Source organism: Cydia pomonella, chromosome 11 (assembly GCF_033807575.1).
Source record: "Cydia pomonella isolate Wapato2018A chromosome 11, ilCydPomo1, whole genome shotgun sequence".
Lineage (NCBI taxonomy): Eukaryota > Metazoa > Arthropoda > Insecta > Lepidoptera > Tortricidae > Cydia > Cydia pomonella.
Window position 1 is genome coordinate 21,685,555 of NC_084713.1, and position 20,736 is coordinate 21,706,290.

Below are 20,736 nucleotides of genomic sequence, written 5' to 3' on the forward strand. Positions count from 1 at the left end.
AGGGCCGACCACCTTAGCCCTACTGGTTTAGATAAGTTCTCATTTAGATATTGTTTGTATGTCGTATAATGTTTTTTTTTTATACCACGACGGTGGCAAGCAAGCATACGGCCCGCCTGATGGTAAGCAGTCACCGTAGCTTATGGACGCCTGCAACTCCAGAGGTGTTACATGCGCGTTGCCGACCCTTTAAAAATCTGTACACTCCTTTTTTGAAGAACCTCATACTGTAGACCCTCGGGAAAACCTCGGCAGGTAGCTCATTCCACAACCGGAGCGTGCGCGGGAGGAAGTTCCTCTTAAACCGCACAGTGCGTGACCATGACAGAAGCAGCTCGATTCGGGCAACCAATGTCACTTGAACGTTAGAAATATTGTCAATAGATCTTATTGGGATAACAGCGGATCGAAATAAAAGTCAATTTTGTATAACAAAAAAAAATGTCGTTTAGTTATCGATCTTTTAAAGATCTTTCCAAGATCTTAAACGTGTCTTAATCATTCTTCGAATCGGGCCGTTAGTTGTTTCGTTATCGTAGCGATCTCAAAACAGTTTTTGATCACATACTGGCGCTTTAAAAGTTTTTTTATGCCAATTTCGGCCACTTGCAATGTTTTCCAAAAAACTTATATTCTACCAAACCTGCTTACAAAGTTTTACGATTATTGCTTGAGAAATGCGACCTTAAGAGAACATGGAAATACACAAGCATTTTTGCCCTAACTAAATCGGAGACCTTCGCTAACGTCCGGTCAATGAAACTAGTGTTTTATTGCTTTTAATTTAAAGAAATTACCAAGCAATCTGTCATGATGGACACCACACATAACTAAATAACTTTGTGCAAAATTAAACATCATTATATTACTTTCCACATCATTATAAACCTCAGCTCTGACGATAAAATCCATTCTTACATTCAGACGTCACCACGAACAAGCCACTTATATGAAATTGGTTGACATTATGAGCGATGTACCACAAGATTGCTAATGCTACGGCACACTTCAGTCAACTTACTCCACTGGGCTAGATCAACAGTGAATTTCCACCAGTGAGTTGCATCTAAAACACTTTTTGTACTTAAATGTGGACTAATATAACTTTAAAAAAAGTGATTTCTTTTAAACATTACAGCAATTGCACAGGAATAAATCAATTCTCGAAAAAAATTAAGTGACAGATTTTAAAAAACTAGCTTTTCTAGTAATTAAATGTGAACCAATCAAATATTTCGATACAATTCAACATTTTGTAATTGTTCATAAAAAATATATATATTTTTTCATGAATTATTAGCATTTTAGAATTTATCTAAGAGTTACTTAAACATTTTTCTACATCTTCTGCAGCATACATCCTAATTAATTTAGGATCCTGAATTTTTCGTTTCCAATAAATTTAAAAATATCTATTGAATTTAAAACCTTTATAAAAAAATAAAATAAAAAAAACTCATTAGTCCCACAAAAAACTGCCATGTCTTCTCAAACCATCCCCATGTCCGTGGCGGTCAAGCCAGCGGAGCCTGTGACGTCAATAGGTTCCATGGCGACCTTTGGAAGGTTCCAGCGATGGCAGTACGTGCTGGCAACTATACCTATACTGTTTACTGCGATGAGTAACATCAATTATGTGTTTTCTGCGGCCGCTGAAGATGCCAGGTTAGTATTAATAATAATAAGGACAGCTTGTGGCGAGCTGTTGGGTAGTAGCGACTCCACGTCCTCCACTTTTTCATGCCAAAGGGGTCGCGTCAGGAAAAATATTAAAAAAGCCTATCTCATTTTAGTAATACAAAAGTATCTCTTATCTGTCTGTCGGCCTGTATCTCTTTAAGCTTAAACAGTATACCTCTTCTTCCTCGCGTTGTCCCGGCATTTTGCCACGGCTCATGGGAGCCTGGGGTCCGCTTGACAACTAATCCCAAGATTTGGCGACGGCACTAGTTTTTACGAAAGCGACTGCCATCTGACCTTTCAACCCAGAGGGTAAACTAGGCCTTGTTGGGATTAGTCCGGTTTCCTCACGATGTTTTCCTTCACCGAAAAGCGGCTGGTAAATATCAAATGATATTTCGTACATAAGTTCCGAAAAACTCATTGGTACGAGCCGGGGTTTGAACCCGCGACCTCCGGATTGCAAGTCGCACGCTCTTACCGCTAGGCCACCAGCGCTTCAAGCTTAAACAGTATACTAATTTAGGTAAAAAATTGGTATAAGCTTAAACAGTATAATATCAATTTAGGTAAAATTTTGTTTAAAGATAGCGTGAGCCCCAGGGAAGCATTCGGACGGAAAACATAAATCTACGCAAAATAATCGCGGGTAGAGCTAGTGTGGTCTGTCTAGACTAACTTTGCAATGACCAAAGAGATCAGAGTGAGCAGCTGCAAGAGAACAAAGTGAGGAGATGTTATAAACGTCATATTTTCATAGATATCTGACAATACTAATGACATTGTCACTGTAACCTATAACTTCTATGCCGAGTTAGCTTGGTGGGGTTGTCGTTGAGATTCAAGATGGCGAAGACGTCTCGAGAATATTTTTTTGTGTTTTGCTCATTTATGTTGTTCAAAGTGTAGTATTGATAGCTTATTGTGCAGTATTATGCAGTGAACTATCGTGGAAGTGTGCAGTTAATGAAAAACTAATCTTGAAACGCGTTTAACCATGTTTTAATCAACATCCGGCAATCCATCGTGGCTTTTAGTAAAGTCCAGCTATCTCTTTACTAAAAGCAACTACCGAACAACGTCATGCTCTGCGAGCACACTTAAAACTTACAACGAAACTTGACATTGGCAAAATCATCATAGATTTGATGAAAGCCATATTTTAAAAGAAGAAGAGTTAACTTGGTCAGCATCTATGTGTGAGTCTATAAAAACGGTAAATCATCTGACACAATCGTTGTCAGTCCACACACACATGTACTCGTACCTGTGGTTCACGAACATGGACGCAGAACCTGCGATGCTTACAAGTACTTTTAAGTAAACTGCACTTTAAACATAGTCAATAATTGGGAGAATCAACTTTTTAGCGTCACTCGTTGCCATGGTTACGATTAGTTGTCCAGGGGACAAAAGTTCATTGAAATACTGATTTTATGGTACTTAAATGTATCAAACTTGCGTTTTTGTGGTCGTTATAACCAATGTCCATAATGGGCCCCCTACTAAGCATGTTAATAGAACGGCATACAACGTCTCTTCAAACAAACTGTGCCACTGTTGTCCCTTGGACAACGGGACAGGATAACAAAACAAAAAAAATTGATTCACCCAATTATAAATAAGTTTGGATTAAAGATGGGCCGAATATTCGGTACTCATTCGGTATTCGGCATGTTTGGCAAGATTTCCAATGTTCGTTTTCCGCCGGATCTACCATCATAAGTACTCTCTTCCATCAGGTTTAACTACGGTTTTCCAACTGTCATTAAAACACAATAAGTATGATGGGACATGTTAAACCCATATTTTTGATTATTTGGAGAGTTTTTTCAAGTCTTTTTAGCGAGTCCCGTTGCACTTTGACCAGTTTGTTTCTAAACCTATGAAGCAAGCATCTTTCGCTGCTAATGTAAATGAAGCGTTTTCAAATAGTTCATTAAAAAGATACATATGAATGTGGAGGAGAATATGTGACGTCGTGCCGCTCAGGCATCGGCCTCCACAGTCACTAAACCCGTTGTCTAAACAGAAAATGCAAAAATCGTCTGCAATAGACGCATAGGCCTGTGGTGACAGATGAACAGTATAATTCGGCCAAATAATCGGTTCAGTACTTATTCGGAATATTCTGTATATTGGCCGTATATTCTGACCAAGTGGATATAATGCGTGACTTTCAATCCGGAGGTCGTGGGTGGAGCGGATTCTTGTTGGTCCCAGTGCGTTTTTGATATTTACTTACTAGATTATCGGTGAAGAAAGGCATGGTGAAGAAATCTGCATACATCTGCTAAGAAATTCAAAGATGTAAGTGAAGTCCCCAACCCGATTTGGCGTTGGGCTAAGGGACTATAGCCCAAGCCCTCTCGTTTTCCCAGCCTGAAGGCCTTTGCCCAGCAGTGGGACGTATAAAGACTGAATTATTATTTTTATAAATATATATCCCAAGGAAAATGACCTACATAGATAATTTGCATATGGTCACGTTTATCGAACAATTTATTTTATATCATATATATCAAATAAATAAATATCGTGGGGACAATCTTACACAGATCGAACTAGCCCCAAATTAAGCAAACCTTGTATTATGGGTACTAGGCGACGATACATATACATATATACACAGAAAACCCCCATGACCCAGGAACAAATATCACAACACAAATAAATGCCCTTACCGGGATCCGAACCCGGGACCATCGGCTTCATAGGCAAGGCCAGACCGACCCACGAGGCCAGACCGGTCATCGATTTTATTTTATTAATGAAATTGTTAGTCCCACAGTTGGGCAAAGGCCACTGTATCTTTTTTCCACATATCTCTTTTAAACCAATCATTCCACAGAGAGGAAAACGGGGACTATGTTTCTATGGAGAAAGGTCGTTCCCTTTCCTCTTAAGGGACTGCTTTTTGAACGATACATTTTTCGGTATTCGATATTTTTTTGTATATAAATATTTGTAAAACAAAGTTTTGATCAATAGATCTTCATACAACACGAACTTATTTAGCAGTCTCAGACAATCATCTAACTAACTAAACTAACTGCTTTGGCTCAGCGATCCAAAAAGAATCTTGGCCTCCGAAACGAGAGAACGCCTCCTATCCCGATCCAGCGCGGTTTCCTGCTATGAATTGGCATTCAGCCGACGCAGGTCCGCGCCTCCACGACATCACACCAGCGGTACCTGGGGCGCCCGATCAGTCGACGTCCGGTTGGTCGCCTCAAGTACGCTTCCTTGACTACGCGATCCTCCCCCATTCTGAGTAGATGACCGAGCCAGCGAAGTCTGTGGGATTTAGTTACGCCGACAACACAACAACATCATCTGATGTAATCAAAACAATTGGCATGAAAATCGACATAATTATGATGCAGAGATGGGCAAATCGTAATCGATTCCTGATTCCACGATTACTTGATTTTACTTTGTAATCTACTACTAGGTGTCAGATTACTTGTAATGTAATCAAGTGAAACGGTAAATTACCATTACATATTATGGAATCAGTAATCATCTATACAAATATTACCATTACTAATAATTGGGAATCATTGTCGATTGCAAATTACTGGAATTGTTGACTTGATTACTTCCAGATTACTTCTATATGTTAAGTGTCTTTTAAACGAAGTTTTCTCAAACATACAATTAAATATCGTGTTGACTGATTCGCATACGTGGCATCCGAATTTAGGGTCAATTTTAAGATCCAAGATGGCAGCAAATTTTTTTGCAATATTCTTTATTATACTCGTTTTCGACTAATTCGTATACAAAATGGATAGGTAATATAGGTATATTTTATGCAATTCCGTCCGTGCATTCTGAACTCATAATATGAATTATGATTCACAATGTGTAAGGCCGACCTAAGGGTTCCTGGTTGACTTGCGTGACCCTAAAAACGTGCCGCCATCTTAGATTTCAAAATGGACCCTAAATTCGGACTCTACTTAAGTATGCGAATTTTTGAGAAAACACTATACAAATCTCGGCGAGAAAAAAAGGATTGCTCAAAGAAACTCAAGATATTCCTGATTCCACATCCATCACACAACATGTATGAAATAAAAATAGTTTCTTCAATCATAAATATTAGTTTTATTTATTGTACTCAACTAAATAAAATTAAAATAAACTTGTCGCTATTACTTAAGCTTTAAATTAAATATGCGTAATTAAAATTAAGTACGGCTTTAAAATTTATCGTTTAACCCTTTAGTGGGTAACGGCAACGGTAACGCCTTGACTGTACTTGCAGTCGAGTTCATAAATATATGAGCATTTTCCATAAAAAAAAGGTTTTCCTAAAGTATAATTATGAATGATGAACTTTCCCATGTACATTTATTTGTGAAGCCCTGGCAATACTCATATATTTATGAACTCGACTGTACAATATCTTTCATTACAAAAGAGTGAGGTGGGTCCAGACACAATTGACAATATGAATTATCGGTCAGGTACAAAGCTAAGTGAATTATTTCTTAGATTTAAGAATGTTTTTCATTATTCAAGTTGGCTTTTAATATAACTCGTCGCTCAAAGTTCTCGTCTGTTAATCGGTTGCTTTTTGGAGTATTTGTCATAGTCGCATAAGAGAACAGTCGTTCTACGGGAGCTGAAGAGGTCAGAGGTGTATTATACTTCAGAAAAACTTTTTTTATCTCAGGATATTTGTTCAGGATATCTAATGACCGTGATGTATCTGATAGATATCCTAATATACAATATTCTGCTCTGATTGAGTGTCCGCCGCTGCCGCCGCTAGTGTTGCTGTCACTATTTGAATTACTGAAATCGTAAAACGCGTCATCAAAGTCATGTGTATGTTGAAATATCTCAGGCTCGATATTTGAATGATGTTGAGATTCCTCCGATACAGCCGTCAAAAACATATTTTTTAACCTAGCGTGATGTTCGGAATCCACGCATTGGTACCATGAGTTCTTGAACCTGGGATAGCTGTGAGCGGCGATAATTGCTTTTTCTGCTGCAGGTCCTGTAAGTTTCAATAAATCGTCGAAACGACTCTGCACTTGTTTTAATAATTGAACCGCAATTGGTTTACAATATTGATAATTGTTTTGCTGTAGGGCATGTACTTTTTTTTAAGCATCAGTAGTGTTGGTAGCAATAAACCGTAATAGGTATTATTTTCTCCTTGAAGAATATCCAGTACTGCTGCTACGGGTTTCAAACAAGACAGATATTCTTCTATATAATTGAAATCTGTATTACGCAGCGGATTTTCCAAACCGAGCCCTTCATGTAGAACACTGTTTTTTTCTTTAATCGATAAAATTTGCTTTAGGGCATCATACATACTGTTCCAACGAGTTTCGCCTGGTCGACTAAGATTATGTCCCAATATATTTTGGATGATTTCAGAGCTTTTGGGACGATTCGCCATTTTCCAAAGACGATTACATTTATCTATTACACTCTTATGAATGTTGGACAGAGCAGTGTCAGTGGTAAGTAAATGTTTTAAATCTGTTGTGGCTATCAGATTCAAAGTATGGGAACAGCATCGCATATGATACGGTAGCAGTGCATGATCATTTAAAAAGTCAATACAACCTTTATTTGAATCTGAAATCATCAAGGGCTCTTCTTCGATATCATCATTAGAGACATTAGAAACGGTCTCACAATTGTCATTTGTTTCTATGCTACCTGGGTGAACTCCGAATTCTTTAAAAGCCTTAACAAAATTGCTACCATTATCTGTAGTAATAGCAACAATCTTAGGCAAATCTAAGTCAAATTCATGTAAAATGTCTCTTAGTAGATTAGTTATGCGTTCATAATTATGCACTCCCGGGAATCTCCGACATGCCAATGCCCTCGATGATCTTAGAAAAGTATCAGGATCGATCCAATGTGCCGTCAGGCCTAAAAAACTTCTTTTCCGGCTGGACCAGATATCTGCAGTTGCACAGATAAAATTTACCCTGCTCATTAAATCTTTAATTACTTTAACTTGATCATCATAATGTTGATTTATACGACGGGTCAAAGTTGTACGACTCATAATAGTCAATCCCAAACTGTCGACATGCAGTCTCTTTAAGATTCGAATGAAATGTGGATCTTCTACACAACTGAGTGGTATCATCGAATGTAAAAAAAATTTTACTACGTCGCTATCAAACTCTTCTTGAGAGTAAGAGCTGCTAGTTTTAAGCACTTGACGATTTTGAACTGATGTTGATTGCGGCTTTTTTCTTTTCTTCTGTATGCAATATGATTTGTATTCTTCAACACAGTCAGGTCCATGTTTTCTCTTCAGGTGTTTAATGAAGTTGGAAGAGCATTTTTTATAGCCTTTTACTTCAACGTTTAATGGTAAACATTTCACGCACGCTGCCACAGTGGACGAATTTGTTGTTTTAGACGTAATTTTGGAAAAAAACGTACCATCAAATAAAATTTCAGATTCGGAACTTGAGGCTGATGTTTCTTCGCCGACAGCTGGTGAATCCAAATCCATAGTGGAGTTATGGGATGGATTTATAAATTGGACTATTGGATTGTAAACCCGCTGAAGTGTAGTTACATTTGTCAAGTTCAATTGACATTGTCAGTGAGGCATATTATAATATTTTAGTAGGACCTCTTCAACGTTATCTAAATAGGTCTGATAACACAATTATAGCGGCAGAGACGATTCAAAAACATTATGCACTACATCTGTACTCTGTACACTTCCTTGGGAATTATAATCTGGTATCTGAAGTGTTTATTTAACACGTTCACTGCGGGAAAATCTTCAAGTTCGAGTACAGGTACAGGTGTAATGAATTATACTTACTTTACTATCGTATATTGATGAAAATTAATAAAATTTACCCTATCTATTTTAATTTGCTTTAGGACTCTCCCTGAAATAGTTGACAAGGCACGAATAATTTCCATAAAATACGACGGGAAAACATTATTTACTAAAATCGTCTGCATATTTTTCAATTTTATTTACAGCCTCAAACCAAAATGTTTCAAATACTTGTGGAGGTATCTTCAATAGTTGTTTTCTTAAATGTGATGGCTGTGTAACACATGTGCAATTATCATCTCTTAGGTCTTTATTGTAACGAAGGCCCTTTTCTTGGTGTTTTCGAAATACCTCCATTACTTCTTCCCAACAATCTTCAAAATCTAAAAAGTGTTTTCGTTTGAACATCACCTTCAGGCACCTCTCACGAAAATTTAGCAGACAGCAGCATAAATTGGGCTCTGTAAAATAAACAGGTACCTAACATAAATAAACATGACCTTTTTATGGTTTTAAAAATAATAACTATTATTTGTTTTATATCTTACCGTAATTGGCATTTCCTTGACGAATTTTGGTTATTTCTAATTTTGCCTGAAGTTCCATTTTAAAACATCGAAATTCCTCCACATCAATCATGCATGTCATTGTGTTATAAATATTAACCCAATTTTTAAGATTCAACACCAAAATTTAATGTGAAAGTGAAATGCTAGAATGACATGTAGACCAAAAACAATTTTAGTGACATTAACAAAATTATAAAATAAGGTTTGCCAATTAAGTAATAAGCCTGGAATTGAAGTAAAGTAATTCAGATTACTTAAGTACTTGATTACCGAGGAATCAATATTACAGTAGTGGATTACAATACCGATTCCAAAGGAATGGATGACAGACGTAATCAAAGTACAGTATTACATTAATTTTGATTACCCAAATAATCGATTAATGAGGAATCATGATTACTGGAATGTAATCGTGTAATTAATTCCAAAAGGAATCGATTACGTCCAACTCTGTTATGATGGCGATGTGACTAACAAAAGATATCACACATTATAAAAACATTAGGTTTGACGGTTGACGAGAAAATTGTTAGTAAGATCATAGAGCAATAAGAAGTATAGAGTGCTCACTCCATACATCAGTTTTAGTACCAAAATGATTATTATATTCGCAGTCGACATCTAGCATCAAGTAGCGGAACTCTCAGTACTGCTGAAAATCGTTGAGCTTCAGACTTTTTGTTTGCCGCGATATCTATTGTCGAGTGGCAGTACTGAGGGTTCCGCTACTGGATGCTAGATGTCGACTGCGAGTATAATAATCATATTGGTACCAAAACTGATGTATGGAGTGAGAACTCTATTACTTCTTATTTCTCTATAGTAGGATTCATAATTCACCGAACGAGCGCGAAGAGCTTATTTCCATGAATACTACATAATTATAGCACAATCGGACTAGAACAAACCTCGAAATCTTTGGAACAGTCCTGAAATTTGGTATGCATGTAAATTTAAGGCCCCTTTTCATGTCCACACCATTTGACATTTGGCGACCACGAAGAATCGGAGTCATCTTGGAAAATATGTACCATCCTGGAGAAATTACCAAATTTCATGACAAAGATTTTGAGGTTTGTACTATTCCGATTGTGCTAATAGTTCCATTCCATCCATTATGTTTTAATATATCCATAATAAGTGATAACTCGATACTTTAGCTATTCTCGTCAATGTATTCTAATTTCCCTTCGATATTCTTGGTTGACAATTTGCCTTAATTTAGCCGTAATATTTCTAACAAGCTAATCATTGTGATTGCGTGATAGCTATGATTGCTCCTAACAACTGCATCTAACAATCGGTTCAACGGAAACTAGAATCAACAACGATAATATATGAATGAAGTTCAGAGTTCGAGTTTTATTTATTGAGTGGCTTGCAAAAACAAAGCTATCATCTGACGAAAAAATATGCACATAACGAACTAATGTTATCTACTGTTCTAATAATAAGTGGCTCTATGAGCTGTAGACCTAACAAACGCACAAGACTCCGCCATAAAAAAAAGGAGATCGATATAAAATCCATAATATTATAATTTTCATTTCATCATTTTTTATATCAACTTATTGTGCCTATAGATGTGCCGTGCCAGCCTGCGAGTCTGCAAACTCCACACTATCCTTGCCACTCTGGTGGCCGGCCGTCGAACATCGCTGCACCCGCCCGGTGCTCGTCAGCGGCATTGTTGGCAACTGCAGCGTGCACAGCTTCATCAACCAGTCTGTTCCGTGTGACAAATGGGTGTACGGTTCCAGGAACTCTATAGTTTCTGAGGTAGATATCTTCTTCTATCTCAAAATCGCATGTTTGAGGTTCGGTACCAACATGAGTCGCTTTATGTTGTAGTGCTTTCCAACCTAGCCGATTTATTACCTTCCTAATAGTTTTGGAGTTTGAAGTGTGTATCCTCCTTGATGCAATCCTTCCGTTCTTTTAATGACCCTCCAGTAGACGAGCAATGCTTTTTTAAGGCTATGAGGCTAGGTATTCCAGACTGTGGTTAGTGTGAGTGCACAGCTTCATCAACAAGTCTGTTTCGCATGACGAGCTTCTAACTTCGTCTGCGACCACAGACAAGATGTAACGGTAGGTACATATCCAACAAAACAGTATAATTGTAGAGTCTGTGTGGAAAGAGAAAAATCGTGGGATATAAGGGAACCAATCTATTTTATAACTCTTCTCTTTCCGCACAAACTGTACTTGTATGAGATTCCGTATTTATTGTAACAGTCATCACCCCCACCCCAATATGAATGTTTTCATATAGTATAGAGCCTCCTTGAAAGTCAGTGAAAAAAACTGCATCAAAATCGGACTAGTAGTTTTTGAGAAAAATGGCAACATTGGTTTGCACAAACATCCTCTCACCCCAAACGCATATACCGTCTCCGTTCCGTAAATGAAGGTTTAGTGTCTATTTTGTGCAGTTTGACCTGGCCTGCCAAGAGTGGAAGCGGACGCTTGTGGGCACGGTTCACAACGTGGGTGTGATGATATCCATGCCTCTAATGGGCTTCGTTTCAGACAGGTCAGTGCCTTTTACATACATTCAATAAAAATGTCTTTAGACAACTGATTGACAAGTACAACCTAACTATGCTTATCTACGTAGAAAGAGTACACGGACAGTTGTCGCCATGTATTTCATTAGAATATACTTCGTTAATATGTAAATGAAAAATTTTCCACGACTTTGAAGCTACCTACTTTTATTTGTGTAGATGCATACATTATTGAACGAGCGTTAGCAAAGGCATCCGTTTCATCTTAGACAAAAATGCTTTCGTATATCCAGATATTCTCCTCTACAGGTCACATTTCTCAACCGATACTCGTGAAATTTTGAGAGCAGGTTCAAAAACTAAATATATACCTTTTGTCAATTCAGTTTTCGGATTTTTTTTCAAAACGGCGGGGTTATTAGTGTTCGCGAGCTCTACAACTCACAACGCCAGTAAATTATTTGTCATATTTTTACATAAAACAGCTCTGAATGATGTGTTTCAGATGGGGCCGAAGAAAATCTATAATAGCCAGCGGGCTGGGTCTAGTGGTTGGGGCTTTCAAGACCCTAACCGCGGGTCCGGGCTGGACCGGATATCCCCTTTACTTGTTGCTGGAGCTTCTGGAGGCTGCACTGGTTACTGGAACTTACACCACATGTTTTGTGCTGAGAAAGTATTTTAATACCTTGCAATCTCTTCCCACTTTCATCATTCACTTTTCCAATTTACTTGGTATATGCTGTTACATAGGAAATGCAGATTTTTCTTTTCCTTAGCTCTCTGTCACTCGTCATCTTATCTTACTTTCATTCTGTTTTTATCTCTCAGAATCTCATCCACTTTTTCCTTGATCTACATATTCTACTACCGCCCCGCCCTCCATATTTTTTCATTCCATTTATGTGACTTTCATTCATTCTCATCACACACCGTAGATACTACGGAAGGCCATTGCCCATGACTGCAATATTATTATTACATTTATAATAATTTTTACCCTACTTATTGTATGATTTAACATTTCAGTGCTAGAGCTTGTCGGCAAGAACAAACGTATTATCAGCGCCCTAGTCCTCGGGATTATGATTTCCTCAGGAGAACTCCTCCTAACCCTCATCGTTTGGCTCGTCCCCCACTGGAGGCACTTCCAGCTCTTCCTCTACTGCCCTGCCTTCATCTTCCTCGCCTACATCTTCCTTTTAGAAGAATCCTTACGCTGGTTGATTGTTAATGAGAAGAATGATAAAGCTGTCATACTGGTACAGAAGATTTCGAAGTGGAATGGTGTGGCGTTGTCACAGAAGATGATAGATGCTATTCGGAATTCGAAAGTGGGGTTTGATGCGGACAAAGAAGTAGAGAAGGAAAAGTTTCATCCGAAGCTGTTGTTTTCTTCGGCGATGTTGGTCAAAAGGTATTGGTGTTTTTCACTTCTATATTTTTGGGTTCTATCATAATTAATAAATAATGTAATTTGTATCGTAAAATAAATAATTGAACAGGTAACAAGTAGAAGATATTGCCGCGCCTCGCATATATACACAACACTTACACAAATACTACTTGAACTTGTACATAAGGCACGTCATAAAGCGTTGCACAAACTTTCCTGGCAGAATATCAGCGATGTGGCTTGCTGCATCATCATGCTGAGCCAGCGCCAATTCTCTGCCACAACACATGGTTATGTCCTTTTATGTTTTTATTTCTTTGTTCAAATCGTTAGTTTATCTTTTAATTTAAGCTGCATGCCAATGTTTAATAAGTATCTCCTTGTAATTACCATGTATGTTGTGGAAATGAATAAAGTGTTTATCTATCTATCTATCTATCCCAACGTTCTTGCTTTGGTGATAATGAGTAGTATAAGTGCTACGAGAATAATAAATTGCTATATTAGTACTATATTTTTAAACAGCATGGGCCCGGTGATAGATGTTATCTCCATATAATTTATAAATTATAACCTTAAACCGGAAAATCACGCAAAATATTAGTGATGTGATATGATTGGCATTTTTTGTTGACATTTTCAAAATACCGTACCATGATAAAGAACGAGGGTATAATTTCCAGTGTCGTAATTTATTTTTGAGTTATTTACGAACCCTACTTATATCGATCTTGGGACTTAACAATAGACTGGATTGCGCAAATCAACACAAAACTGATCATCACAGTTTCTTAAAAGAACATAAACTCGTTATTCCTGTGAAATGGTCCATCTATGTACAAAAAAACACAGTCTGTAATTTGTACCCCAAACCCTATTGCTCTGGCTGCTTCTTATGTAACCATATTTCTGCAGGTTGATCGTATGCTCATGGTGGTGGTTCACAGCAGCATTTGTCTACTACGGCCTCCTCATCAACTCTGTAACTCTGCCTGGCAACAAGATAGCGAACTTCGCTCTGTCCGCTATCTCGACGCTCATTGGCGAATTCATCGCTTGCTTCTCGCTCAATAAGATCGGAAGGAAGTATACTTTGCTAGGAGGGTTCCTGGTATGTGGGATCGCCTGCGTAGCTGAAGCTTTTGTACCCAAAGGTATGAGCAATAAGTAAACAAAGAAGTTCTTGTAACATGTAATATGTAACAACAGCGACATTTTCCATTTATTCAATTTCACAATTCAACAGCCAACAAGATTGACCAAAAAGTATCGTGCGCCTAAATACCACGGCGCCTTCTTATTCGTTCATTTTGACTTACATTTAAACTCTTGCCAATACCTATGAAATTTTATGTAATTTTTAGGAATTTTATATGGGCACTATTTCCACTGTGAGCTGTATGAACCAAGATGCTACCTATATTCAGTGTCAACGGGTCCATGCTTCAGAATCGAAAAATATTGCAATTTCTATAATACTGTTTCAGCTGCCAAGACGGAGTTAATAGTGATATTCCTACTCGGCAAAATGTGCATATCTATCTGCTTCAACGGCATCTACGTATACACATCCGAGCTGGTACCCACTAGTGCGCGAGGCTGCTTAGTGGGCGCTTGTTCCATGGTAGCTAGAGTTGGCTCTGTGCTAGCACCCTTGACTCCACTGTTGGTGAGTCTATGGCCTTATAAGATGTGCATAATCTATCTTCTACCGTATTTACGTGGTGCCCACCAGCGCGCAAGGATGCATAGTGGGTGCCTGTTCTACGGTGGCTAGAGTTGGCTCTGTGTTAGTACCTCTGACTTCACTATTGATGAGTAGGTGATGGCCTTTCAACTTTTTATTTAATCTTTTAATTTCACCAATACGTTCAAAGACTGACTACTGATAAAGGTATTCCTCTGTCAAGGATAGACACAATCTGATGATATAATCAGTGCATGGCTGGAACTGCTCGAAGTGTCTCATTATACATTGCCATTTTGACGTTGAACAGATGAAGCCAAAGCTAATATGATGAAAAATAAATGAAAGATGATTCAAAACCTAGATTATTTTACAAGTAGCCTTACCACGACTGCCTTATCAACGTTAAACTGATATATTCGCTAACGTCTGCGTGATTTACTCTCTATACATCTCGGTCGCACTAATATACAAGAAAGAGCAAGATGCATAGAAAGTAAGTTACACGTGCTACCGAATATGCCAGTATCAAACTGGTGGTAGCCGTACTGTGCCTTGCTTGTAATAAAAAAATACTATATCTACCGTCATACATTACCTAATCAAAAGAATTTAATTCTACAGAGGCTAGAAACTAACAAGTGGCAGTCACGCTTTTGCTAATATTATTTTGTTAACCAAGTTTAATACTGTTATGTATGTGTGCGTGAGCGCACCACCCCGCTTCCATTACTACATGTAATAAAGCAGTGTGTCTATAGCCATCGGTTGTTTCACTCGCGCCCTTCCCGAATATAACATTGGCGGCGATCTACCTACGCACACGCGAAAATAAAAATGTCCAGTGCGCATTTCGGAATTTTGCCTACGTTTGATCACCATTCGCAGACCTGGAAAACGTTTAAATCACGTTTATTACAATGGTTTGTGGCAAATAAAATAAACGCGACGTCGGACGCGGGAGGCGAACAAAGGCGAGCGATATTACTTAGCACACTCATTGACGGTACTTACAAACTCGCAGCGGATTTAGCGTTGCCCAAGAAGATAGAAGAAGTACCATACGAAGATGTATTAAAGTTGCTGGAAGACCACTTTGTCCCAAGGGTGTTTGGTTTTAGTGAACGGTACAAATTTTATTCGGCTGTTCAACAAAACGGAGAGACGCATACCCAATGGGCGGCAAGGCTACGTGGTTTGTCAGCGGATTGCGACTTCACAAACGTGGAGGAAGTTCTTCGCGACAGATTTATGATGGGCATGCTGCCGGGACGGGAGCGGGACAAGGTTTTCACGCAGGACCTCAAGGAGCTGACGCTTACCAAGGCGGTGGAGTTGGCTAACGCGGTGCGCTGCGCGCGGGAGGTGTCAGCGGGTGCAGGGCAAGCGGCCTCGACGAACGACCAGCTGTTCAAGATCACCAGCGAGACCAAGGATACAGCCCGTGAAAAATGTGCAGTGTGCGGTTATTCAAACCATAAGACGGCCGAATGTCGTTTTTCTAATTATCGATGCAAGAAATGCCGCGGTAAAGGCCATTTAAAAAGAATGTGCAAAACAGTAAAGTGCATTATGGCGAATGACGTGAGCGAGGGAGACGATGGTAAGTTGTTTAATATTCGTTCCATAAAGGGGGCACCCATGTTAGAATGGGTCACCGTACAAGGCGTGCCTTTACAGTTTGAAATTGATAGCGGGGCAGCGGTCACGGCGATGTCACCGCAGCTGTTCAACAAGCATTTCTCTAAAGTGACGATTTGCGAACCTAAGAAAAATCTGGCGTCATATAACGGCGGTAACCTGGACTGCATAGGTATGGCGCCAATGCCCATAGAATACGCGGGGCGTACACAGCTGATTGATGTTTACATTATTCGCAATGGTGGCCCGCCGATTTTAGGTCGAGATTTCATTTCATCATTTAACTTAGAAATGACAACAGCAGTTAATTACTGTACGCAAAAACAGGATGAACTGGAAATATTGCAAAATAATTATCCGGCAGTATTTTCAGATAACTTAGGCCTATTTAATAAGTACAAGGTAGGGTTGCAGCTTAAACCAGACGCGAAACCGGTTTTTTTTAAAGCGCGACCGTTAGCATTTGCACTAAAAGGAAAAGTGGACAAGGAAATAGACCGCTTAGTAAGTCTAGGTGTGTTAAAGCCTGTTGAGTATTCGGAATACGCATCTCCAATAGTTCCGGTGTTAAAAAATAATGGCACTATGCGTATTTGTGCTGATTATTCGGTCAGCATTAATAAGCAGCTGTGTGTGGAGCAATATCCGTTACCCACAATAAAAGAGTTGTTTTCTAAATTACACGGAGGACAAACGTTCTCAAAGCTAGACTTATCTTCCGCGTACACTCAGCTTGAGTTAAAGCCGGAGTCACAGCATCTTACCTGCATAAATACGCATCGTGGTTTATTTTTCTACACACGCTTAGTTTTTGGGTTGGCTAGTGCCCCGGCTATATTTCAGCGCGCGATTGATAATTTGCTTAGTGGAATGGACGGAGTACTGTGTTTACTGGATGATATATTGATAACCGGTAAAGATGACACTGAACATTTGCAAAGATTAAACGCAGTTTTAAAAAAATTAGAAAACGCAGGCTTAACTTTGCAAAAAGAAAAATGCGTATTTTTTCAAGACAAGGTGCAATATTTAGGCTACATAATTGATAAAAACGGACTTCACAAATCACCGGACAAGGTAAAAGCAATCCTGGAAGCCCCAGTACCGACCAATGTAAATAAATTGCAATCATTTTTAGGTTTAGTAAACTACTACCGTAATTTTGTGCAAGGGGCATCCATGATACTTTCACCTTTGTATGATTTGTTGAAGAAGGGAGTCAAGTGGTGCTGGAGAGAGGAGCATAATCGAGCATTTGAAAAAATAAAAAAAAGCCTAGCTTCCGATCAGGTTTTAGCCCATTTTGACCCAAATACGAATCTAGTTCTAACCGTTGACGCATCACCTCACGGTCTTGGTGCCATTTTGAGTCAAATACAGCCAGATAACAGCGAAAGGCCTATTTCATTCGCTTCACGTACTCTTAACGCGGCAGAAAAAAATTATTCGCAACTTCAAAAAGAAGCCACTGCAATCGTGTTCGCAGTTAAACGTTACCATCAATATTTATTTGGGAGGGCGGTGCCCTTTATTTTACGAACCGACCATAAACCTCTAATCTCCATTTTCGGGCCTTATAAGGGCATTCCCGAAGTTACTGCTAATCGGTTGCAAAGGTATGCTATTTTTTTAAGCGCGTATAATTATAAAATTGAATATATACGGAGTGCCATGAATAGTGCGGATTATCTGTCTCGAGCTTGTTTACCTGACGACAGCGATAACAGCGGAGGGCCACAGCGGGAGCGCGCGCGCGGGGAGGGACAAGACCCGTTAACAACAGATGATCGCGCGTCATACATCAATTTTGTTATCGAAGGTTGCTTACCATTAACTACGGACGAGTTGCGTAAACAAACAAAGATTGACCCAGATTTAAGTAAGGTTATAGGTTACGTTTGTAAAGGCTGGCCTAAGAAAATTAATGACGATAGGTTAAAACCGTATTTCCAATGTAGATTGCAGTTAGCTTATGAAAACGGCTGTTTGATGAGAGGCCATAAGGTCGTGATTCCTGCGACTTTGCAGTCACGCGCGTTATCGGAGTTACATAATTCTCACTTAGGAATAGTTAAAACAAAAGCGGAGGCTCGGTCCAAATTTTGGTTTCCCAAGATCGACGAAAAGATTGAACGAATGATAGGTTCATGTGAAACTTGTATTAAGTTGAGGCCTGCGCCCAGTCGTGCACCGTTAGCTCCTTGGAAATTCCCAACGGATCCCTTTACGAGGATCCATGTAGATTTTTTGGGCCCAATTAATGGCAATACGTACTTAGTCATCGTAGATGCTCATAGTAAATGGGTTGAGGTATATAATATGAAGAATGGTACTAATACGTCGGCTGTGTGCGAGAAGTTATACGAGTTTATGGCTAGGTTTGGGTTACCGCAAGTCATAGTTAGTGATAACGGGTGCGCATTTACGTCACAAGAGTTTAAGGATTTTTGCTTGTTGAACGGCATAACACCGGTGACGTCCCCGGCGTACCACGCGGCTAGCAATGGTCAAGCAGAGAGTTCAGTGAAAATAGTCAAAAAGGGAATTAAATCCTGTCTAATAGATAGTAAAAGCATAAAAGATTGTACAAATAAGTTGCAAAAATATCTTTTTGACTACAGGAATTCAATACATTCCACGACGGGGCACTCACCTGCTCAATTAGTTTTCGACCGCAAACTTCGGACCCGTCTTGATTTACTTAACCCTTCGCCTGCGCCCCCCTCGCACACGTCATTGGATAATTATGTCAAAAATCAACAGTGTTTACAGAGTAAAGCGTATAGTGGTAAAAATAAACAAGAATTTAAGATAGGCGATAAGGTTTTATATAAAAAGAACTTTAATAATAAAAAGTTTACATGGTGTAAGGGTGTTATTATGGAAAAGTTGGGAAAAGTTGTATATTTAGTAAAAGATTGTGAACATTTAGATAAGCATAAAAAACATAAAGATCAATTAATGTTATACAAGGGACAACAAGAGGACGGTTCGTTTCTAGATGACATCTATCTGGAAAATTTATTTTCATCAGAACAAAACCTTCCATCGACGTGTACTACTGCCGGCAGCGAAATGCAAAATAATGGGGGAGGAGAAGGCGGCCAAGTAGCCGACCTAAGCCCAGAAGGCGCGGATTTACCAGGTCCTTTGCCGCCGCCCGACGACGACCCACAGGAACAGTTCGAGGACGCCGAGTCGGACGACACCCCAGTAGAAGGGCCAGATAATCCAATTGTACCCAATCCGTCTACCACTGTCGGTCAGGACAGAGTCAAACGGAACCGTCCCAAAGTTAATTATAAACCCTATTTTAAGTAATCCTGTATCTAGGCTAGTTGTAAACTATGGGGAGGATTGTTATGTATGTGTGCGTGAGCGCACCACCCCGCTTCCATTACTACATGTAATAAAGCAGTGTGTCTATAGCCATCGGTTGTTTCACTCGCGCCCTTCCCGAATATAACAAATACTTTTAACGTTTCAGGGTAACTGGTGGCATCCTTTGCCGACGCTCCTCTTTGGGAGTTCTGCATTGATAGCCGCACTGCTGACACTCTCAACCCCTGAGACTCTTCAGCGAGACCTTCCCGATACCGTCGCCCAAGCTAAAGCGTTTCACCAATAAATAGTGACTCTCGACCCGATTCGAAGAATGAAATACCATGACGATAAGTTCTGTAGAGCTAACGAGGTCGGCTCTTTATCATTTGTCACCATGCCTGTCACGTTCTAACAAATATGTATGTAAGCGCGAAAGTGACGGGCGTAGTAACAAGTGATAAAAATGGAACCATGCTGCAACCGCAGTAAGGCTAAGATGGTCGGCTTTTTATCATTTGTCACCATGCCTGTCACGTTCTAACAAGTGTGTAAGTGCGAAAGTGATGCATGACATGACAGGTGATAAAAATGCGACCATGATACCGTTTAGATAAGTTCTCATTTATATATCGTTTGTATGTCGGATAATTGACAGAAGCTCGATTCGGTCAACCAATGTCACTCTGACGTTAGAAATATCGTAGATAGATCTTATTGGGATCACAGCGGAATCGAAATAAACGTCAATTTTGAGATGTCGTTTAGTTATCGATCTTTTAAATATCTTTCCAAGATCTTAAACGTGTCTAAATCATTCTTCAAATCGGGGCGTCTGTGAGCTGGAGACCTCGCAAGTCTGTCTTTGCATAGCTTAAGACACTTCTTTCATACTAGGCGCTCTTTGATAGCTCAGTATCACAAAATAAAAAATAAACAAAAGGTCCGTTCTCGCCGTTCTTGAAAATACATATCTAAACTTGCCCGACTCACTAGGGTTGCTTCTGTATTAATTCCGAATTTTAAAAAGGAGTAGGTAATATAAGTTTACAGACAACATACATCGATTCGTTTATACATACATCTTATCATGTTTACATTCCTTAGAGACTGCATTTTGACGTACATGACAGTAGGTACCT

General features: G+C 39.2%; 3 protein-coding genes across 5 annotated transcripts; all 3 read left to right on the plus strand.

Moving 5' to 3' along the window:
- The first annotated feature begins 854 nt into the window (after nucleotides 1-854).
- Nucleotides 855-12,573, plus strand: LOC133522522 (organic anion transporter 3-like). Of its 2 annotated transcripts, none has more exons than XM_061857883.1 (5): nucleotides 855-1,115; nucleotides 1,464-1,665; nucleotides 10,623-10,818; nucleotides 11,475-11,575; nucleotides 12,055-12,573. In XM_061857883.1, the coding sequence occupies exons 2-5, from the start codon at nucleotides 1,481-1,483 to the stop codon at nucleotides 12,326-12,328; spliced, it is 756 nt and encodes a 251-aa protein (XP_061713867.1). In that variant the 5' UTR covers nucleotides 855-1,115; nucleotides 1,464-1,480; the 3' UTR covers nucleotides 12,329-12,573. The 2 variants fall into 2 exon arrangements, with proteins under 2 accessions (XP_061713867.1, XP_061713868.1); XM_061857884.1 differs by having other exon boundaries at nucleotides 855-1,080.
- Nucleotides 12,572-19,997, plus strand: LOC133523136 (organic cation transporter protein-like; the record flags this gene model as incomplete). Its single annotated transcript, XM_061858648.1, has 4 exons — nucleotides 12,572-12,966; nucleotides 13,861-14,099; nucleotides 14,433-14,614; nucleotides 19,761-19,997. Coding segments are annotated over 4 exons (957 nt in total), but the record flags the coding sequence as incomplete, so codon positions are not given.
- Nucleotides 15,315-19,705, plus strand: LOC133522491 (uncharacterized). 2 transcript variants are annotated; one of them, XM_061857842.1, is made up of 2 exons: nucleotides 15,315-16,235; nucleotides 19,037-19,705. In XM_061857842.1, exons 1-2 carry the CDS (start codon nucleotides 15,470-15,472, stop codon nucleotides 19,048-19,050), a joined length of 780 nt encoding a protein of 259 aa, XP_061713826.1. In that variant the 5' UTR covers nucleotides 15,315-15,469; the 3' UTR covers nucleotides 19,051-19,705. The 2 variants fall into 2 exon arrangements, with proteins under 2 accessions (XP_061713826.1, XP_061713827.1); XM_061857843.1 differs by having other exon boundaries at nucleotides 19,046-19,092.
- Nucleotides 19,998-20,736: the final 739 nt, after the last annotated feature.

Excerpts from the sequence above, each read along its gene's own strand:
- LOC133522522 (XM_061857883.1), top strand. The coding sequence starts at position 1,481 with ATGTCTTCTCAAACCATCCCCATGTCCGTGGCGGTCAAGCCAGCGGAG. Across the intron at positions 10,819-11,474 it reads GGAACTCTATAGTTTCTGAG|TTTGACCTGGCCTGCCAAGA; the intron begins GTAGATATCTTC and ends TATTTTGTGCAG. Across the intron at positions 11,576-12,054 it reads ATGGGCTTCGTTTCAGACAG|ATGGGGCCGAAGAAAATCTA; the intron begins GTCAGTGCCTTT and ends GATGTGTTTCAG.
- LOC133522491 (XM_061857842.1), top strand. The coding sequence starts at position 15,470 with ATGTCCAGTGCGCATTTCGGAATTTTGCCTACGTTTGATCACCATTCG.